This window comes from Panthera pardus, unplaced genomic scaffold (assembly GCF_024362965.1).
Source record: "Panthera pardus isolate Hobbes unplaced genomic scaffold, ASM2436296v1 HiC_scaffold_2, whole genome shotgun sequence".
NCBI classification, from domain to species: Eukaryota; Metazoa; Chordata; class Mammalia; order Carnivora; family Felidae; genus Panthera; species Panthera pardus.
Window position 1 is genome coordinate 48,943,767 of NW_026526765.1, and position 19,623 is coordinate 48,963,389.

A 19,623-nucleotide genomic window follows, 5' to 3' on the forward strand; every position below is an offset into this window, starting at 1 on the left:
GGGGGCTTGTTAAAACATTGGATTCTTGGACCCCAGTCCCATAGATTAGGACTCAGCAGGTCTGGGGTGGGGCCCAAGAATTAGCACCTCACAAGTTCCCAGATGCTGCTGATGCTTTGAGAACCATGGTTCTCATTTGGCACGAACACGATTACAAAAACGGACCCACACATGGGCTGGAAAATTATATTCAATCAGATGATTGCAAATACACTTTTTGTCTTTGCAAAAAAAAAAATTTTTTTTTTAATTTCTATAGAGAATTTATGGACTCCCTAAGATTAAGCACCAAAACCTAAAGATCTTCAGACTCAGTTTAAGAAATGTTTATCTAAATAACACTAGTTGCCTGATTTTCTATCTGATTAATGTATGGAGCCAGAAGAGATTTTTCCTTGTTTCCCCCCAGCCCCCCAACTGTTCAAAATAGCGAAAACAGCCGTTGGTCAGATTTAAGTCCAAAATCACATGACAAACTGGGGAAAGATCAATGTTTCAGCATTTCCCCCAAAGTAGTTTGAAGCCTGGAATGGAAGCTATCAAAAGAGTGCTTTTCTGTAAAAAAACAAAAACAAAAACAAAAACCCCTGTCTCCCCCTTACCTCTGCATAATCAGCCACAAGGTAAAGTTCCACGTACTTCATGGAGTGTAAATCTTCCCTTTTCATCTAAGAAAGAGATATATGCAGATCAGAGCTGTAGAAATGATGAGCATTTCCTCATTTTGAAAAACTACTAAGATATTGAGGAGGGCACCTTTTGGGATGAGCACTGGGTGTTGTATGGAAACCAATTTGACAATAAATCTCATATATTGAAAAAAAAACTACTAAGAAATAGTGCTAGTTAATAAGCAGTGCTGGTTACTAACTTTACACCTGGCACTAGAGCCATTCTGGCTGCAGTCGCCATTACTCTCACTACACCTTCTGCCTGCCATCTTGGTTATCATTGGGGCTGCTCTGAGACTATCAGTCCAGTCCTTTATATTCAAAAAGTAATGAGCTGGGCTTGCTAGTACATAGGCCAACATACTGTGAGGGAACATGCTGAAAGTCAAGTTCCCAAAAAGCATTTAAACCACATAGCTCTATTTTCAGTATACATAAATACAAGCATTTTGTGCATATGGTTAAGTGGCTATTCCAAAAAGAGAGGCATAAATTCTTTTCTCACATTTTAAAGTTTCTGAAATCAGCATCTCAGGGTATTTTAAATGTCATAGTGTTTTTCCCATCCAATTCATCCCATCCAATACAAGAGTATCTCACAGCAGTGAACAAGATAATAACTTAGACTATAAAAGAAAGGTAATTTCCTCCTTCTTGGCCATCTCTTTTAATTTAGAAATACCCCTGGATCCAAAGTAAGGATCCTCAGAGGGGACAAGCCTACCCCCAGGTTGACTCTTGCACTGAGACTCACCCTGCGAGGTCTTTTCTTGGTCTGGTTCGTAAACTCAAGGACCCAGTCCCTGGTGGTGGACTTGTAGTGCTCAAACCCACAGTTCCCCAGGGGCAGCTTGAGATGTTCAGATCTGTAAATGAGGTGGTGGCCCTCACTGCCAGGAAGGGGCTCGATGATGTAGCTGAGGTTACTTCTCACCATAATCAGTCCTCTGTCAATGGGAGAAATAGAATCTCTGGTCAAAGATTATGGTCTGGAAAAGTCTCTTGCTCAGGCCTGTTTCCCCATATGCAAAATGACATGTTGGTTTTGATCGTTGGTTTTTAACCTTATTATGGGTCATGCATAATGACTTCTGGTGAGAATCTGATGCAAACTTAGACTTCCTCTCCAGAGAAATGCACATGCATATGAAAGGTGGCACACAATTTCAGGTTTTAAAAGCTTATTATGAAAAAGCTCAAAGATTCCAAAAAGGCTCACCTGGGACAGTTAATAATAGAAAGGATGGTGAGACCAGGATTCCCAAAAGCCTCCCAAACTCAAACATGGCATATGACAAATCAAAAGTCAAAACTTTATAGACTCAGAAAAAAATGGTATGGTGACCGGAAAAGAAACACTGGTCTAGGGGTGAGGAGGCCCAAGTTCTGGTCTCAGCACCAACATTAAGCTGTCAGATGGACTTCAACAAACCTCTTAAAAAAATAAAATCACTCCAAGCCTCAGTTTCCCCATGTGTAAATGCAAATAATTTACTAATTTAACAGGACTCCAGATGATTAAATGGATTAAATTTTTGTGTACAGAAACCAAAGCTAGAGGCATTACCAATGGCATTCCTACTAGCCACAACAAAGCCACTCTTTAGTGAAGTGATGTCCACAACCAAGGACATGTGATTACTCTTTTCTCTTGGTTAGAGAAACAACGATTGAACTCAGAATAAGGACATGTGTTCATTCATTATATTCTTTCACTCAATGAATCCTTAATCTGTACTAGATGTGATTTGGATATAATCCCTGTCCTTGAGTAATTCACAGCTCACTGGAGGGCAGTCATTCATTCCACAAGTATTTCCTGAGCTCCTGCTATGTGCCAGGCATCAGACTAGTTGATGAGGATGGAAAAGTGAACAAGACAGACAAAGTGCTTGCCCCCACGGAGCTTAGATTCTAAACATGGGAATAAATCACTAGAGTATATAACAGAGAGCGCAAAAAGATTTCATCGCTCCTAACACTGATGGATTAGACACAGCTGCCTGGGACTGCTACGTCAATGAGGCTTCTGAGAGCTTTATCTCCACAAGGGGAGAAAGAGTGCCATGACTTATTATCAATCACTATCACAAATAATCAATGGAAGGGTGAGTAGAGGCCCACATAGCAGGTATTTGCTATCCTTGATGCAGTGAGATGACTACTATAGCAAGAGAATGCACTCCGTCAGGACTCTGGGGGAGGAAGAAGCTCAGCAAGAGGTCCTGAGGCATCAGCAGCATTTCACGAGCTCCAAAACCTCAGGCCCTCCTCTCTCCAGAATGTTCAAAAGCTAAAGTATCTCCAAGTCAGTCTTTGCCACTCCAAACTGGCAGGACCTCTCTCTGGCTGTCCTGGCTTCCACCTCCGCCTCCACCCCATCAAAGCCCTGCCCAGGTTTTGCCCTTTGGGAAGAGCCCGCGATGCTTGTGGGAGAGATAGAGCCAGCCTCTGATCAGCAGCAGCCTTCCTGGAATCCATCCCTGGCTGACCTCACTCCGGTGCCAGGGAGCCTGATGACTTCCCGTCGGCCTCACCCAGGCTGACGCAGCAATCCTGGACCAGCCCCACAGCAGGACACCCAAGGTGCCCCCTGAACAGCTGGGGGTGGGAGTGGGGTGAAGAGCAAGGGTCACATCCGCTCTTGAGTCCAGACAGGAAAGGGCAGAGGGCAGAGCCACTGCGGGCATCCTGTTCCCAAGCTTTCTTCTCATCTCAACTGACCAAGGCCCCTCCCGTCACCTCAGTTTCTCCCAATGGCTCCAAACATTGGAAACAGAGGGCTTGACCGCAAATCAGATGATGGTTTTGTGTGCATCAGTTTGTGGCTATGAAGATAATACCCAGTGAGTGGAAAGTTCCACACAGGAACCAGTGAAAGTTCCAGTGTAGTTGACCAGGCATCATTTGAACAAGCCTCTGGGCCAAATAGAACAGAGATCAAGTCAAAGATTGGTGCATGGTGAATAATAATAATCATGGTGGCTATATAGAGGCTTTGCTATAGTCCAGGCACTGTGCTGAGTATTTTATTATTCACACCAACATTTCTGATCTTTACAAATGTTATCCCTGTTGTACAAATAAGAAACTAAGGCTAGGTGAGGATAATAAACCGACCCAAAGTCACACAGGTAGTAAGACCCTAAGCAGTCTGGTTCCCACAACCTTAACCATAATCTCACACTGCCTCTGTCACAACAGCCCTGTAGAGTGGATCAGAAAGATATTCCCAGTTAAGTAACAGGCACCAGAAACTCTCCCTGAGGTGTGCTTGGCCTGTCTGAAGTAAGATATCAGTCTGCTGGGAGATAAGAAGACAAAGGAGGCATTTAGTCTAGTTTTCATTTTTAGATGCCATTTTTTGAGAGTTAACCATATGCCAGGCATTGTGCATACAATCATCACTTTCATTTCATCAGTGTTATAAGGTACCATCATGAGTCCCATTTTATAGATGAGGAAACTGAGTCCCAGGGAAGTTAGATAGCCAGGTCTGGCAGACTCTGGACCCCATGCCCTTAACCTCTATGCCGTCTGCCTCCATCGTCTGCCTCCATCAGCAAGTTCCAAACCTATGGGTCAGAGACCTCAAGGATCAGAGCTCTCAGAGCTATCTACTAGAATATTCTACAGAGTGTATTAAAAATACAGATGGAGGAGACTCAGATTCTGTAGGCCAGAGCTTCTGCACTGTAAACAAGTCCCCCGGTAATTCCCTGTGCAGTTACACTCAGGAAGTTTGGCCCGCAGCCCAGGCTTGGGGGCAGGAGCCTGTCTTTTCACAAAGCCCCAGGCGATTCTGCTTCAGGGAGTGAGCAGATTACACTTTGAGAAACACAGGCTCAGAAGGACACCAAAGGTCCTTCCAGCAGTAAGACTCCAGGCCACTTCCCTCCCCTCCTCCCTACTGTGTTCCTTGGTAACTCACCCTGTGGCACGGTTGCAATCCTCCCAGACTGCCTGGTTTGGAGGAGAAGCTGGCACAAGCCCGAGCACTTTACAGTGAGCACCAGCTTTGAAGATGGTGGCGGGGGGGGGGGGGGTGGGTTCTGAGACTCTAGTTTCTGGGGCCTCCCCTATCACCACCCTCAAATCCTGCTAGCTGCTCTCCCCTGAGCACCTATGGGTCATTTATCTTTCCAGGAGCCTCAGTTGATCTAATTTGCTAAATGTAAGCACTAGCAGAGCTTAGCCAGAGGGCACGGGAGGGGGGCCCAGGAGGCTGGGTGGCTGGGACCTCACACGCTATCCTCCATTCCATTCTCCAGCCTATTTCTCATTGTTAGGAGCTTGATATAAATGAAATTATACAGAGGAACCCAGGCAGGGCAGGACAGGCAGGCAGCAGCGAACGATTCATGTTTAACTCCTGAACAACCACAGAACTTACCCAAATGCACCCTTGAAGGAACCAGGCACAAACTGCTTCCTGGGAACGTGTCCATTCGGAGCTAAACCCAAGGGGACACATCCCATGTCCTTACATCCAGAGCTGCTCTAAGAGGTAACCACCCTGTTACCCTGCTTTCCCTCTTCCCTCCCCAGTCTCCGTCCAAGGAGAAAAAGTTACTGGGAACATCAAAGGCAGCACAGGAGGCAGAAGGCATATAGGTGACGTGCGCCCTCCGGGATAGGGTGGCAAGGCACAAGTGGAGAGTGTGGGCTCAGGAGGGAGACACATCTGGATTTGAATTCTGGCTCTGCTGTCTACTAGCATTATGCTAAGTCAATAATGCTGGCTGGCTCACACTGTGGCTGGGATAATTGACTGAACGAATAGGCAGCCATTTGGTAGCCCTTCAACGCAGGTATATTGAACCTACTATGTGCCAGGAGCTGTTTTAGGTGCTGAGGATGCAACATGATCAGAGAGTCCCTGCTCTCAAGGAGCTTGCACTCATCACCTAATGTAAATCCACCAATGATGTCATGATTATTCCCATTTTATAAGCGAGAAAACTGACACTAGAGAATTAAAGTGAGTTGTCAGGTTTTTAATGTTTATTTATTTTTGAGAGAGAGAGATCAAGAGAGAAAGATAGTGGGGGAAGGGCAGACAGAGAGGGAGACAGAGGATCTGAAGCAGACTCCGTGCTGACAGCAGAGAGCCCAATGCAGAGCTTGAACTCACAAACCGTGAGATCATGACCTGAGCCAAAGTTGGACACTTAACTGACTGAGTCACCCAGGTCCCCCGAGTTGTCAGGTTTTAAAACAGGAATGGCTTGAGTCCGGAATCTACACCTGTCATGACTGAACGGTACTGCCCTGTGAAGACTTACTCTGTGCCTGATACACAGGTAGCATTTATTGTCTGTTCTTCAGAAGGAAGGCCAGATATTCAAAAGGGAAAGGCCATGCCACTCCTTGGCAAAGCGAAGACAAGGATGGACTGCCATGTACTTATGAGCCACCTCCTCCTGCCCCAGGTGCCCAGCTCCCTGAGACTGTCCACTCTCTCTGCAACACAGAACTTCCAACACGGAAGAGCCCTTTGCGTAATCTGATCTACCTTCCTTTTTCAGATGAGAGGAACCAAAGCCCAGAGAAGAAGGAACTTGTCAAGGTCAGTAGCTAAAGCCAGGGGGAAGAGCCCAGTCTTGTGATCAACAGGCTCCTCACTCCCCAGTGGGATCCTGACACCAGCCCCCACCCCCACCGCCCACCCGCAGCCCTTGCACCATGAGCAACGTCTGTAAAACTGAGTAAGGCCCATGGGAGGTGCCAGCCCAGCCAAGGTAAAGCCAAGGAGAAAATGATTTGGGGAGGGGAAAGCTTGAGATCACACAGCCAGGAGGCATGGAGGTAGGTCTCAAACACAGGTTCCTTGACTCTAAGTTCTGAGCTCCTTCCAGGCCATCATGCACACATAATCTTGCATTCACTTTTAATCTCATATTCTTTCTCCCTGGCCTCTCTCACAGACTTGAGTCCTGGGCAGGAGTAAGGTATAACCACAGTCAGTGGGGGCCCCAGAGTTTTGAGGACAGAGCCACTGTAGGAGTGAAGCATCAAATAAAAACCACAGATGATTTATTGTATATCCTTCTCTGTATATGAACTTGCCAGACACACGTACATAAGACACTATGCAGCCATGCAAAGAATGAGGTAGATCTATATGTGTCTAAGATATAATGTTAAGTTGGAAAACAATTACAGAATGTTATGCACACGGGTAACCTCATTTGGATTAAGAAACACCAGGTATGCACACGGGTGTGCCTTGCATTTATGTACACCCCCAACAGTGATTATACATGGAGATGCAATTGGATGGAACCGTGGAACAGGATACAGAACTTGCAATTCTTTTAACTTGATACTTCTGGATTGTTTGGATGTTTAACACACTAGTTGTACAATAATAATTTTTAATAAGCATTTTCTTTAAAAAGAAACAACTTACCACTGAGGAAAAAAATTGTTTTGGGGTGCCTGGGTGACTCAGTCGATTGAGTGTCCAACTCCTGATCTTGGCTCTGGTCGTGATCTCACAATTGGTGTGATCGAGCCCCACACGGAGCCTGCTTAAGACTCTCCCTCGCTCTCTGCACCCCTCGCTTTCACTCTCAAAATAAATAAATAAACTTAAAAAAATGTTTTTTTGCAATCAATACCTCTCTTGATGACAGTGAGCTAGGGACACACACACACACACACACACACACACACACATACACACACAGTGTATCTCCCAGAACCCACAGACTCACTCATGATCACTTCATCTCAGTACTCTCTAGATTTCTTCACAAATAATCATCCCTCCTCACATTTATACTGTGTTACTTTGCAAAGCATTTGTACATGTGAAAAGTCAGGTAGACATCTAGAGGATGAGTCGTTGATCAGAGACAGGCTTCGGGGGCATGGACACCCAGCATCCCTAGTGAAATGGTATTTCACTTGTGTATTTTATGAGTATCCACAGCTGCCACGTGATTCTCAAAGGTGTCAGTGGCCCAAATGGGATTACAAAACACTATATTACATATCAATGTTCTTTTTTTGAAAAAAGTATTTCTAAAAGGATAAATAAGGTAACTGGTAACAATGGCTGCCTCTGGGGAGGGAGGAACCTGAAAATCCTGGGTGAAAAAGAAACCTGTCCTTCATTATACCCTCTTTTGTACTATTCGAATTTGTTTTTACTATAATCATGTATTACTGCTTTAATTAAAGTCACCCGAAGTACTGTTTTGGAGAGACAAGGGGGCCCAGCAACAATCTGGAAACTCAGGTGAACTCCTCTGTATTTCTATTATCAGCCTGAAGGTTCCATTTGGTATAAGTCCTACCTATTTTCTCCAATCACGAGGGGCATGTTCCCGGGAGGGAAGCACAATCACGATGGAGATTTTTTCCATGGCAGTATCGTTTTATGAGCCTGGGGAGTGACTTGGGGGTTACGTGGGTTAGAAGGCTGCTGCAGCCTCTCCTTCTCTAGCGTCTGAATCGAGACATCTGGCATGCGTCTCTGGCTCTGAGGTCAGCCGGGCCCACAGACACCCATAAGTTCTTAAGGTGCGTAGTGAGAAGGCTGGAAAAGTCAGATGGGTGGACTGCACCAGAGGGAAGCATGCAAAATAGAAACACATGGACGGCTCACCCGGTTTCCCCCTGTCAGCACGGCTGCGGGAATGATTTGCAAGAGTCCAAGCCAAGTTCCCACTGCTCCAGACCATGGAGACAGAGGAAGAGAGAAGCAAGTCACACCTGCATGTTCCCTTTCTTCCTTCTTGGGAGACACATTGTTTACTTGCAGACTGCAGGTGGTGGTGGCTGGGCCTGTAAACACCACTGGGAGACCAGTTGGTTTGGCTCAACCAGGTCATCTGAGCAGGGGATCTGGAGCCACAGTTATGGTCTCCCAGCCAAAGCTTGTTTCCTGCCTAATTCCCTCCGGCAGACTCAACACGAGGCCTTACAGAGGAGACATGGTCCAATTTATAAACAAACACATGGGATCTGCAGCATGAGGGGCCTTGCACTTGCATGTGAGCCTGGGTTAAGTCTTAGTTAGCATGGCTTCCCTGTTATAAAATGATAATAATCCCGTATGTCTGTAGAGTGCTATAGAGCTAACATAGCACTTAACATGGTCTACCATGCCTATCATCAACGCCCATTTTACAGATTAGGAAACTGAGGGCCCAGAAAATTACTTTTCAATGTCTGTCTTTCCTCTACCTGTGTAGGACATGGGCTTAGAGTAGGCACCCGATATTAATTTGAATGAAAGAAACAGTCACTGAATGAACTGACCAACAGAGAGGAAGGGTACACAGTGGAAACACCTCCTACTAATTCATGGGAGCCCATCGTGTGCATACCTCCCAAAGCTGCCTTCAGTAACGTCACGTTCATAGCTTTAAATTGGTTATGGTGGGAGTAGTTCTACCAGCATATTGGCAGATACTACAACTCAGGGCTTTTTTGCCCCCTTTTTCCCCCATAGTGCCAATTCATCAACACATTGGGTATAGGTGCCACGTAGTATAGGCAATTAAAACCCAATTGTAAAACCCGTAGTATTGGCAATTAGAATACAGGTTTTTCAGATCCTCATCTCTTTTCCAAAAAGAAGGAGAGAGTGGGAAGAGTCTAAATGAATGATATTTATTACTTCAACATACATGTGTAGATCCTGCTATATGCAAAGCACTAGCATAGGCTGGAGGAGAGAAACAAGTATTTATGAAACATGTATTCTCAGGTACAAACTGTAATGTGAACACGAATCCCCTGGGGATCTTGGTAAAATGTAGATTGTGATCCACTTGTTCTGGGTGGGACCTGAGATACTGCATTTTGAAGAGGCTCCCAGGTGGTGTCAATATCGCCCCTCTAACGGGGCACCTAGGAAGCAAGGGGCCAGGAGGCTGTTGAGTGCTACTTTATGCCAGCCAGTTCTGGACGTTAGAGATCTATTAACACATTCAATCCTTGTGACACTAGGGACATTTCCCCCTTATCCACATGTTACACAGGAGACCACTGAGGCCCAGGGTCACCCAGCTGGTCAACTGCTCCTGGCTCAAACCCAGGGAGTCTGGCTCAGAGAATGAAGAGCCATTCTCTTTCCAGTGGACCTTTACAAGGACCTAGTTGGACCTTCTTGAAAATGACCTTGCTTTCCCTTTCTCTTCTCCTCTCCTCTTCCATTTCCTTTCTTACCGCCTACAAGTACTTCTACCAGAGAAGAGCAAAGGAGAAGTGGGAATAAGTGCTCACACTCATTTCAAGTGTATGAACCCTGTCTTTTATTTTCCATATTCTGATTCTTTGACAGCTGAGGACTTGCCCTTCTCAGGATCGGCCCATTCCCAGGATGGTAAACAAGTTTCAAATTCAGGCTCTCACCCTCTGGGCCCCTGTCCCCCTACCCTGGTCACCCCAGGGCCAGGTTCCAGACAACTGGGAAGAGCCCCTGTGCCTCAGATCCCACTGAATTATTCCAAGTAGCCAATGCTAAACATACTTACCCTGCTTTGCCTGTTTCTTCCTGTAGAAACCACAGTAAAGACTCTTGCCCACATCCTCCCATCTCCCACACCCTGCCCCCTGACTGACCCGTATGCTTCCCTATGTGGTGTGCCCCTCCTCTTGGGATCTTGAGTACAATAAACTATTTTTTCAATGGCAGTCATCTCCTGGCCTGTTGGCTTCACCATCCCTAAATAATAATAAATTCAAGTTCCTCAAGAAAGAGAGAGCTCAATCCAAGTGAAAATGTGGATCATCAAGGATTCCCCTCTTCTCTCCCAAGCTCAGCCCTTCTTAGAACTGGCTGGCATACACTCTCAACGGACAGCTTCTCAAGGACCCTGCCCAGGGCCAGCCCTACCACATTTCTAGAGAGAGTGCCAGGTGCTCCGCCAGCACTGTCAGGGCCTCTTACCTTATTCCCCGGCAGGTGCTGAGTGTGACACTGGACTGTTCTGCCTTCCTCACTGTCCCGTGGTAAAAGCAGTGGTCCTAGCAAGGAGAAAAGGGGGGTGGTCAGGCCAAAGGACACTGATGAGCATGGCGATGTTAATGTCTCGTGAAGGTCAGGGATGACTATATAGATCTTAACTTACACTCTGCAAAGAGCTTTCCAAGCCACAATTTTATTTGATCCTCATAATAGTCCTGGGAGGTGGGACAGGGCAGATGTCATCATCCCGACTGAACAGATGAAGCAGCTGAGATTCAGAGAAGCAAAAAGATTTTCCAAAGGTTTCCCTGCTAGTCAGAGAAGCCAGGACTTCAGGTCTAGTTCAGAGCTCTTTCCAGGACATGTGACCACAGGAAACACTGGCTGGGGTCACCTCTGTGGCTGCCCCACAGAGTTGAAATGTGTGTCCACCCAGAACCTGAGTGTGATCTTATTTGGAATGGGGTCTTTATAGATGTCATTAAATTAAGATGAAGTCACACTGGACTTTATCATTTTTCTTTATTAGAAAAAGAGGAGAGGACACAGAGAGACAGACAGACAGACAGACAGAGAAGAGGCCATTGGAAGACAGTGGCAGAGATTAGAGAGATGCAGCTATAAGCCAAGCAGCACCACAGACTCTGCCAGGAGCCACCAGAAGCTAGAAAAGGCAAGGAAGCATTCCTCCCAAGGGACTACAGCGGAAGCCTGGCCCCTGCTGACACTGTGATTTTGGACTTGCAGCCTCCGGAACTGTGTTTTACACTCCCGGGTTCACACTGCTTTGCTATGGCAGCCCTGGGAATCCAACAGCCCCCCTTCTTCCCCACCTCCCCTGAGTCCCTGTGTGTCTGGATCAGACTTGACTTGGCACCTGTATCCATGGATGCATGGAGCTCTGATGCTCTTCTCTCACTGCTGTGTCTCACAGCCATCTGGTCGTCCTGACCTGGCTGGACTCCTCGTGACTACAGACAGCTGCTGAGCACCGCGCCATGCGCCAGGCCCCCCAGCCAGGCCCGGGAGACACAGCAAGGAGCGAACAGACACAGCTCCAGCCTTCCTGGGGCTTACAGGTTTGTGATAACCAATCTTAATTAAAAAGCCATACAAAGATTTAATTACAAACTGTGAAGAGAGGCTTGAAGTAAAAGTTGGGAGGTGCCAGCAGAGTGTTTCATAAGTAGGTGCACAAGAGCATCTACGAGGCCAACACAGCTGTGGGAGCACTGAAGCACAAACCACGACTTTCCCCTACAGGGTGATAACGAGGGACGCGCTCCTCCAAGCCTCTTCCCCGATAGTTCAAGAGAGAGAAGCTGGTCAGAACAGAGAGAAGGGAAAATCCCCAGGGCAGAGCCAGGTTCCGCAAAGGTCTTAGGAAGGGTATAAGCTATGTAGCTGCAGACCCAGGAGCTCTCTCTTTCCCCCCCAAAGCAGAGCGGGGCCAATCAGAAATCTCGGGCATCACGGGATGCCATGCTGACTCAGTCAGTGAAGCGCGTGACATTTGATCTTGGGGTTGTGGGTTTGAGCCCCACGTTGGGCGTAGATAGAATCTTTAAAAAAAAAGAAATCTCGGGCATCAGCCTATAGAACAATCCAAGTGATCCATCACCAGGACCACACTTGCTTGTAGTTGTTCTTTGATCCCCAGCTGGCAAGGATGTGACCCAGGAGACAGCTAACCCATTCCTGCATATTCTCTGGCTCCACCTTCCACCCACCTCGAGGCAGGACAGCCCAATAATTAAATTCAAGCATTTTGGCACAGCCAGGCCAGATTTAAACACAAGCTCCCACACCTGCCAGCGATGCAAACAGTTCACAACGTCTCAGACCTCCAGTGTCTTCAGTCTCTACCTCACGAGGTGGCTGTGAGAATACAGTACATCAAGGACCTAGTGCAGGGTGCCTGGCCCAGAGTGGCTGGCAATAAACCTTAGTGATCATGTTATAGGCGTTAAATTCTCCTTGTCAAAGGCAAAATGTGGCCTCGAGAGAGCTGGAAGCCAACCAAGAGCCTGAATCCTCAGTCATCGCCACACCAATTCTATGTCCCATGCAGCTGAGCCATGCCGTCAGATCACAGGACATGGGCCAGGCTGGCACTCAGTTCAGGGTCAGTCCCCAGACCACTGGTGGATGCCCTTCCACCTGGCGACAACCCACTGGCCAGCAGTGCGGCTCCTCCACCCATTTGGGCTCAGGCCCTCTGGAGGAGGGACAGGCAGCAGCCCCTCTCTGCATCAAACTCTCCTGAACATCAAACAAGTCAGATCCTGACCAGAGGTGCACAAAGGAAAGCCACTGTGTTGCACCTATGAGACAAGGTGAGGCAGGGACAACCTTTTTTTCCAGCCATGATTACATCTGCTTGCAAATGCCAGACTATCACATGGTTTCTCCCCCCATCCCCAGATTCCAAGACCTGGAGACGCATCATCAAATGCTCAGATTCTGAACCTGATCCTTAGAAGCTACAGGGCCATGAACTCCACGGCCCAGGATCATTCACAAGTGGAAGAGGGGGCCTGGCTTTTACGGAGTAAAAGGGGTTAGCAGATGTTGGAATGACGGGGAGTCAAGAAGTTCAGAATGGGGGTCAGCTAGTTTCAAAAATCTAAGTACCTCTACAGATAAAGAGAATTCAGATCCAGGGAGAGGAGTGAAGGATCCCTGTACCTCTTTGTACATCTTTGGACTGATGTGTTCACTGAGTGCTCTCTGAAATAGCATTAACAACTGACTTTTGTAACATGCTTTAAATTTACCAGGGGCTTTCACACACATCATCGTGTGTGATAATGATCCCACCATTTCCTGTTACAAACAATAAGGGCTAACATCTATCCAGCCCTTACTACTGGATAAAAAAACTGATGTCGATTTTTTCCTTTTAATTCTGACAATCTCACAGCCTTAGGAGGTAGATATTATTATTCCCATTTTCTAAAAAGGGAAACTAGGGGCACCTGGGTAGCTCAGTCAGTTAAGCACCTGAGTCCTGATTTCAGCTCGGGTCATGATTTCACGGTTTTGTGGGTTCAAGCCCCACGTCAGGCTCTGTGCTGACAGTGTGGAGCTTGCTTGGTATTCTCTCTCTCTCCCTCTCTGCCCCTCTCCCACTCATGCTCTGTCTCTCTCAAAATAAATAAATTAATTAAAAAAAAAAAAAAGGAGGTGGGGGGAAACTAAAGGTTGGAGAGGTTTCAAGTCTTTCCCAAGGTCACACACCCAGGTGGAGACTGGAATGATAGCAGCCTGACTCCAGACTCCATAGCCACCCCTGGCAAAAGCAGCCCCAGGAAAGTGCACAGGGCTTCATTTGTTATAGCTCTTCTCTCTTCTAGCACCAAGGAGGACTGAGCTCTAGTCTAAGCCTTGCCATTTACTGGTTATCTGAAGGTAAGCATGTTAACTTTTTCTCTTCTCTCCATTTCCTCATGAATAAAATGTGGTGTTGGGAGAGATGTTTATAAATTCTCATAAAACCAGTGATTCATTGTACCCTTCTACAGCTCTGAGAGTCAGATGTTAGCGTATCCAGTTTTCTGATGAAGAAACTCAATACTAGTGTGGTCAAAAGGGTTGCTGAAGGTCACATAGCTAGTTAAAGCCAAGGCTACAGCCCTGGCTTTAGACCCCAAACTCTAACTCCTACAGGCCTGGCTGATGAGTTTGAGGAAGTTCCCAGAGCTCCAGAGCTCCCACTATCCCAGCCCCAGGCTGGTAGCAGGGCATGGCTCTCAACACTGGGGTCAAGCACAGCCAAATGGTTTATTCTGTTCTCATTTCTCTTTGAAGCCCTCAGCTCCCAGATAAGAAAGCTGACTAGGAGCTCCCTGAGGCCGGGTGGGGGCTTTGCAAGAGTCCTGCAGGAGGGGATATAAGAAAACAATGGGTTATCCCATACTTCAGCTAGGATGTGCTTTGGTCAACAAGACCTTCCGTAAGAAGGAGAGTTCTGGGAATGAGGGGAAGTTCTCTTCCATCTGAAAGGCCCTCACAGCATCTCTGCCTGACTCTGAGAGCACAAAGAACAAGTAAATGAACAGTCATGAAGTCATCGCATTCCTTCTCAGCTTCTCGGCCTGAGGGGGCCACCCAAGGGGGCTTTCATAGCAGGAAGTATGAGCTCATGGCAAACTTGTGCACTGAGACCCATTCTTGAGCTGTGGGTAGAGAAGTGCAGGAGCCAAACTGAGAGGACCGTGCTTTGTGAGGTCCTTATGTGTAGGGGCTTTCGAGGCGTGCCTGCCCTCTCCCTCCCTCCCTGGAGGCACAGAACTTTAGTCTCAATGATGGAAGAGGTTTTGACCAGGGATACTGAAGAAGGTGGGGAGCCACAGCTGGATAGCCTCCCCAGAGATGAGAAGACATAGCCAACTTGCCTGTTGCGGGTAGTGGCCACACTGCCAATTCCTTCCCTATCCAGGAAGGTCTTGGTGAGTAAGATTGCATTAATCTTCACATGCAGCAATCCAACACAGCACCTCAGCCACCTGATTACTATGCTCCAGACCTCTTAGATCTATTAAAACTTAGCTGTCCTGAGTCCCTTTCCCCATCCAAGGCTAAGCTGATAAACTAATCTGAGCTTTTACTGACTGATGGTGGCTGCCATGGCCTTTTGGACATCTACACTCTAACAGCGATATTTTAAAGATGAGCCATGCAGGAATCTAAGATTCCACGGGAAGCTGCCAGAGGAGCACTGAGGCAGAGGGACCTACCCTCTGGCCCTATACACCACACCTCCACATCTATATGCCACAAAAGTGTGTGATGTCCTGCCCCAAAGGCAGAAGACCACTGGTGTTCCATCTTCCCTTCTTCACCCCATCTTATCTGCATGGTCCGAGAAGGGTCACTCTAATCCAGAGTGTCTCACCTTGGGCACTGTTGACATTTGGGGCCAGATAATCCTCTGTTGTGGAGAGGCTGCCTTATGCACTGTAGGACACTTAGCAGGATCCCTGGCTTCTACCCACCAGATGCTGGTAGCGTCCACCTCCCAGTCATGACAGTCAAAAACTGGCTCCAGACATTGCCAAGTGTCCCCCAAGCCTTTGCTGGCCAAAATGGTCATAGAAACAAATAGAATATTTTAGGGTAACTGCATCTGATTAAAACTGATATAAATCATCCCGAATCCTATTTTCTTTGCATTATGTGAGTTGCCCACATGTTAACAAAAGTTTAAATAAAAGAAACACTTTAAACAAAATCACTCCCAGCTGAGAACCACTGATCTGACCCCATGAATATTAGCAGGTACCTCAGTAGGAAAAGCTAGCAGACCATGAAACGTGGACAATTCACTACCTTAAGTGCCCACCAGTGGGGTGTGGTGAAGCAGACTAAAATTCATCCTTCTGAGAAACCATTTGAAAGACCATTTTTTAAGTGACAAATCTCTTTGCAAATAGCCAAACTCAAAAACACTTTTGAGGGGGAAAATATCCAATATGAAGATGGCAGCAAAACAAGAAAATCTATGAAACCTAAAATCCCATTAAAAAAGGCAGACTACAAAACCTTATACATCCATATGGAAAAGTCTCAATTAAACATCTAATTAAGTGCAATGGCAGGATTACCAGTAAATCATTCCTTTTACTTAAACTTTTGTTAATATGTGGGTGATTAACATACAACAGAGAAAATGTATGCTTTGTAATGATTTATGCCAATTGTAGTCAGAGGCACTTACCCTAAAATATTCTGTTTGCCTGATCATTTTAGTCAGCAGAGGAGAGGGAGCCCTTATGAAACAACAAATTCACATTTTGCTTTTCCTGCTCATGCCCTGGGTCTGGGGTCAGGGCAAACAATCCCTCCAGAGGAGGGACTGTGCCCACCACATATCTCCTCACTTCCCGGGGGTGGCACCAGGACAGGCCAGCTGCTTGACAGATTCCTGCTGACCTGAACTCACCTCAGATTTCAGCATGGTGGTTTGAGCGTTGCCACTTGGAGTATAATGGGTTTCTGTGTAGGCTGGAGCAAAAAGGTACCTGCAAAGAATAAACATAGACATTTGTCTCTTTAGGTGTTGGCCTCCACCCTCCTGGAAACAGTGGCCAGTCATTCTAAATGACCCAGGAAGAACCACCCAAGCATCTCTGTGCAGAAGAAAATGAGCAGCCCTAAGGGCCTACGGAACAAAAAGAAAACCAGGAGCAAGTTTATTAATTTTGTTCTTAATGGGATCATCACTTAGTATGAACACAACCAGATGAAGGAGACAAAACGACAGCAGTGGTCGCAACTTTTTCTGGGTCCTGGGAATACACACAAGCAAACCCATATTAAAATTTCCCAGGGTCTTTGGACACTCTTTTGTACCTATAATTATGCCAGCACTGCATCCACCAACTTGCAGTATTGGCTCGCCAATTTTTCTTCATGGGAATCCTTCCTTCCTGTTGCATGTTCTGGTGAGACTGCCAATCAGGGTGTCCTACCTGGCCCTGGCCAAGAGTGGCCCATGTTCCAAGCTAAGCCAATGGAGTGATGTTGCAAAAACCAAACAGATGGAAGCAATTCATCTGTTCCTTTGTTCCTGCTGCCTCGATTCCCAGAGTTGCCTTTGTCTGCCTTTGCTGAGACCTAGTGGTTCAGATGTCCTGAGACCTGGTAGTTCTGTGTTACCCTTACAACAAATTCTTATTTTCTTTTCTTTTCTAAAACTTCACATTGGTTTCTCTCTTGCCACAGACCCCTTGAAGCTGAAGTTAAGAATCCCTCATCAAAGGCAAGGCAACACCAAACAAGGTTCTTAGCATTTCTCTAAAAGTTAAAAGAAAAATAAAAGAGCCAAATGGACATTTCAACTAGCTCAGCCACATTAAAAGCAAAATGCATCTATAGAAAGTTGAAGTCTAAGGGCAAAAAGGTGTCTCATGGAAGAGAAATTGAAGTCTAACAAAACAAGAATTAAGAGGATCTAGATGTACTAACATGGAAAAAAGTGTTTAAAAATGGAGTTAGATCAAAACAATACATTTCAGGAAAATACACATTTTAAAAATCCCTCCTAATGAAAAACTGATAACAATACACACAAGTGTAGGCATTGAGAACACATGGAGAAGCAAATGCCCATTTTTAATGGTGGTTATCTCAGGGCATTGCAGATGTTCACAATCTAAGTTGCATATTTCTAAAAACTGGTTGATTTTTTTAAAAAATAATTATTTATTTTGAAACCTGAAAACCTAATTTGAAACTGCTTTTAAGAAGAAGGAAGTACAGACTGAGGCCAGCACAGAGAGCCAAAGGAATGTGCAGAGACAACCCTGGTTTTGGAAGAGGGGACATTTCCCAGCAAGACGAGGTCCGTTGAAGAGGGTCTCCAGAGTCACTTCTGGCTGTAAGTTCTGGGACTCCTGACTGAGATTCCTCTCCACTCCCGGAGTGCAGCCAGAAGGCAAATGTCACAAGAACTGTCTCTTCTACTACATCAAGCCCTTCAACATCAAGGCTTGGACAAGAAGAAAAGAAACCCAACAGAAAAATGTAAAAATAAAGCGAAGTACAAAACCCAGCTTGTGTAGAGAAACTCTCATTCACATGAAAACTCTGGGTCTGTAGCTCACTTGGCAGGGTCTGTCTCCCAGCCCTATGTCTTTCTCCTTAGCACCTAATAAGCCAAGGATCCAAGGAAGGAGTCACCCATTTGTCTGCGGGAGATAAACCATAGGCCCCAGGAGGACTGAGGCCAAGCTGTTTAGTGCACCAGTACATACCAGTGCTTAACATTTATTTAATGAAAGAATGACTTAACTAGTAATTGAATGAATGAGTTGTTTTCAGCATTAGGAGCTTGGAGCATGGTCTGGAGTCTGAGAGAATGAAGTTTACATTCCAGCTCTGACATCTACTGTCTCCATGGCCATGAGTGAGTTACTTTACCTCTCTGAACCTTTGTTTCCTCTCCTGCAAATATGGATATCCTGCAAAGGATAATATGCCTACTTGATAGGGCTATATTAAGAGTATCATAACAAAATGCACAAAAAGGGCTTAACACCAGGCCTGGCATAGAGTAAGCTCTGTAAAGGTCAGCAATTATCATTATTGCTTTCACCAGGGATTATGATGGAAGAACCCAGAAAAACTGATATAATCTACCCATTTTCCCCTAACTCTCCCCAGCCATTAATGTTCCAGTTTATCACTTGAGAGAGATGAAAAGGCAATTAGCTTATTCTCGCAGGCCCACTCCCTAGATCTGCCTTCACAGATGGCATCATGGACAGCTAGAAAAGGGTTCAGAGTTTAATGGTCCGTTCCCAGTGCCAGTGGGGAGATGTGAATTTTCCCAGAGGAAATGCACCCCTGGTAAATACATTCTCAGCCTAGTCTGGGTCTCAGGGGGAAAAAAAATCATTCATTCAGTGACATTAAGATGCTCCAAAGAGAACATTCCAGATTGAACCTCATAGGTGTCCACATTATGGTCAGTCCCCAGCCATACCTTCAGAAGGGTAAGCATCTTTCTGCAGCTTCTTATTCTGAGGATCTGACACCATTATCATAGGACTCCCAGAACCTCAGGGTTGAAAGGGTCTTTCGTAATCATTTAGCCAAACTCACTAAACTGTGGGCTCCCTAAGAGCAAGGGCACAAGTGCTTCATTCAGGGCTTCTCCCCAGCTCCCAGCACGTACCAGGCAGGCAGTACATGTTTATTCTGTGAGTAAGTGGGAGAAGGAATAAGCGAAGGAACGAATGAACAAATGAACCTTCTACCTAGCGTAGGAATCTGCCAGATGGCCCTTCAGGATTGGACATCTCCAGTGACAGGGAACTCATGAGACCACCCACTCCATTTTAGACTACATACAACAGTTAACATTCTTACAATGAACCAAAATCTATCTCTGTCACTGGCACCCACTGGCTTCATTCTGTCTTCTGAATCTACATGGAACAATCTGCTTCCTCTTCTACCTAACTGCCATTTCAAGACCAGCAGCATCAGCATCACCTAGGAATTCGTTAAAAATGCAGACTG

General features: G+C 46.1%; 1 protein-coding gene across 1 annotated transcript in view; it reads right to left on the minus strand.

Annotated features, from left to right (window-relative positions):
• Positions 1-19,623, minus strand: part of ADAM19 (ADAM metallopeptidase domain 19) — an 81,401-nt gene that overhangs the window by 32,363 nt on the left and 29,415 nt on the right. The window contains exons 4-7 of the mRNA XM_019464542.2: positions 16,541-16,619; positions 10,579-10,655; positions 1,426-1,618; positions 603-668 (exon numbers count right to left, since the gene is read on the minus strand). Of these exons, the coding sequence (XP_019320087.1) occupies positions 603-668; positions 1,426-1,618; positions 10,579-10,655; positions 16,541-16,619 (415 nt within the window). The remainder of the gene's footprint in view (positions 1-602; positions 669-1,425; positions 1,619-10,578; positions 10,656-16,540; positions 16,620-19,623) is intronic.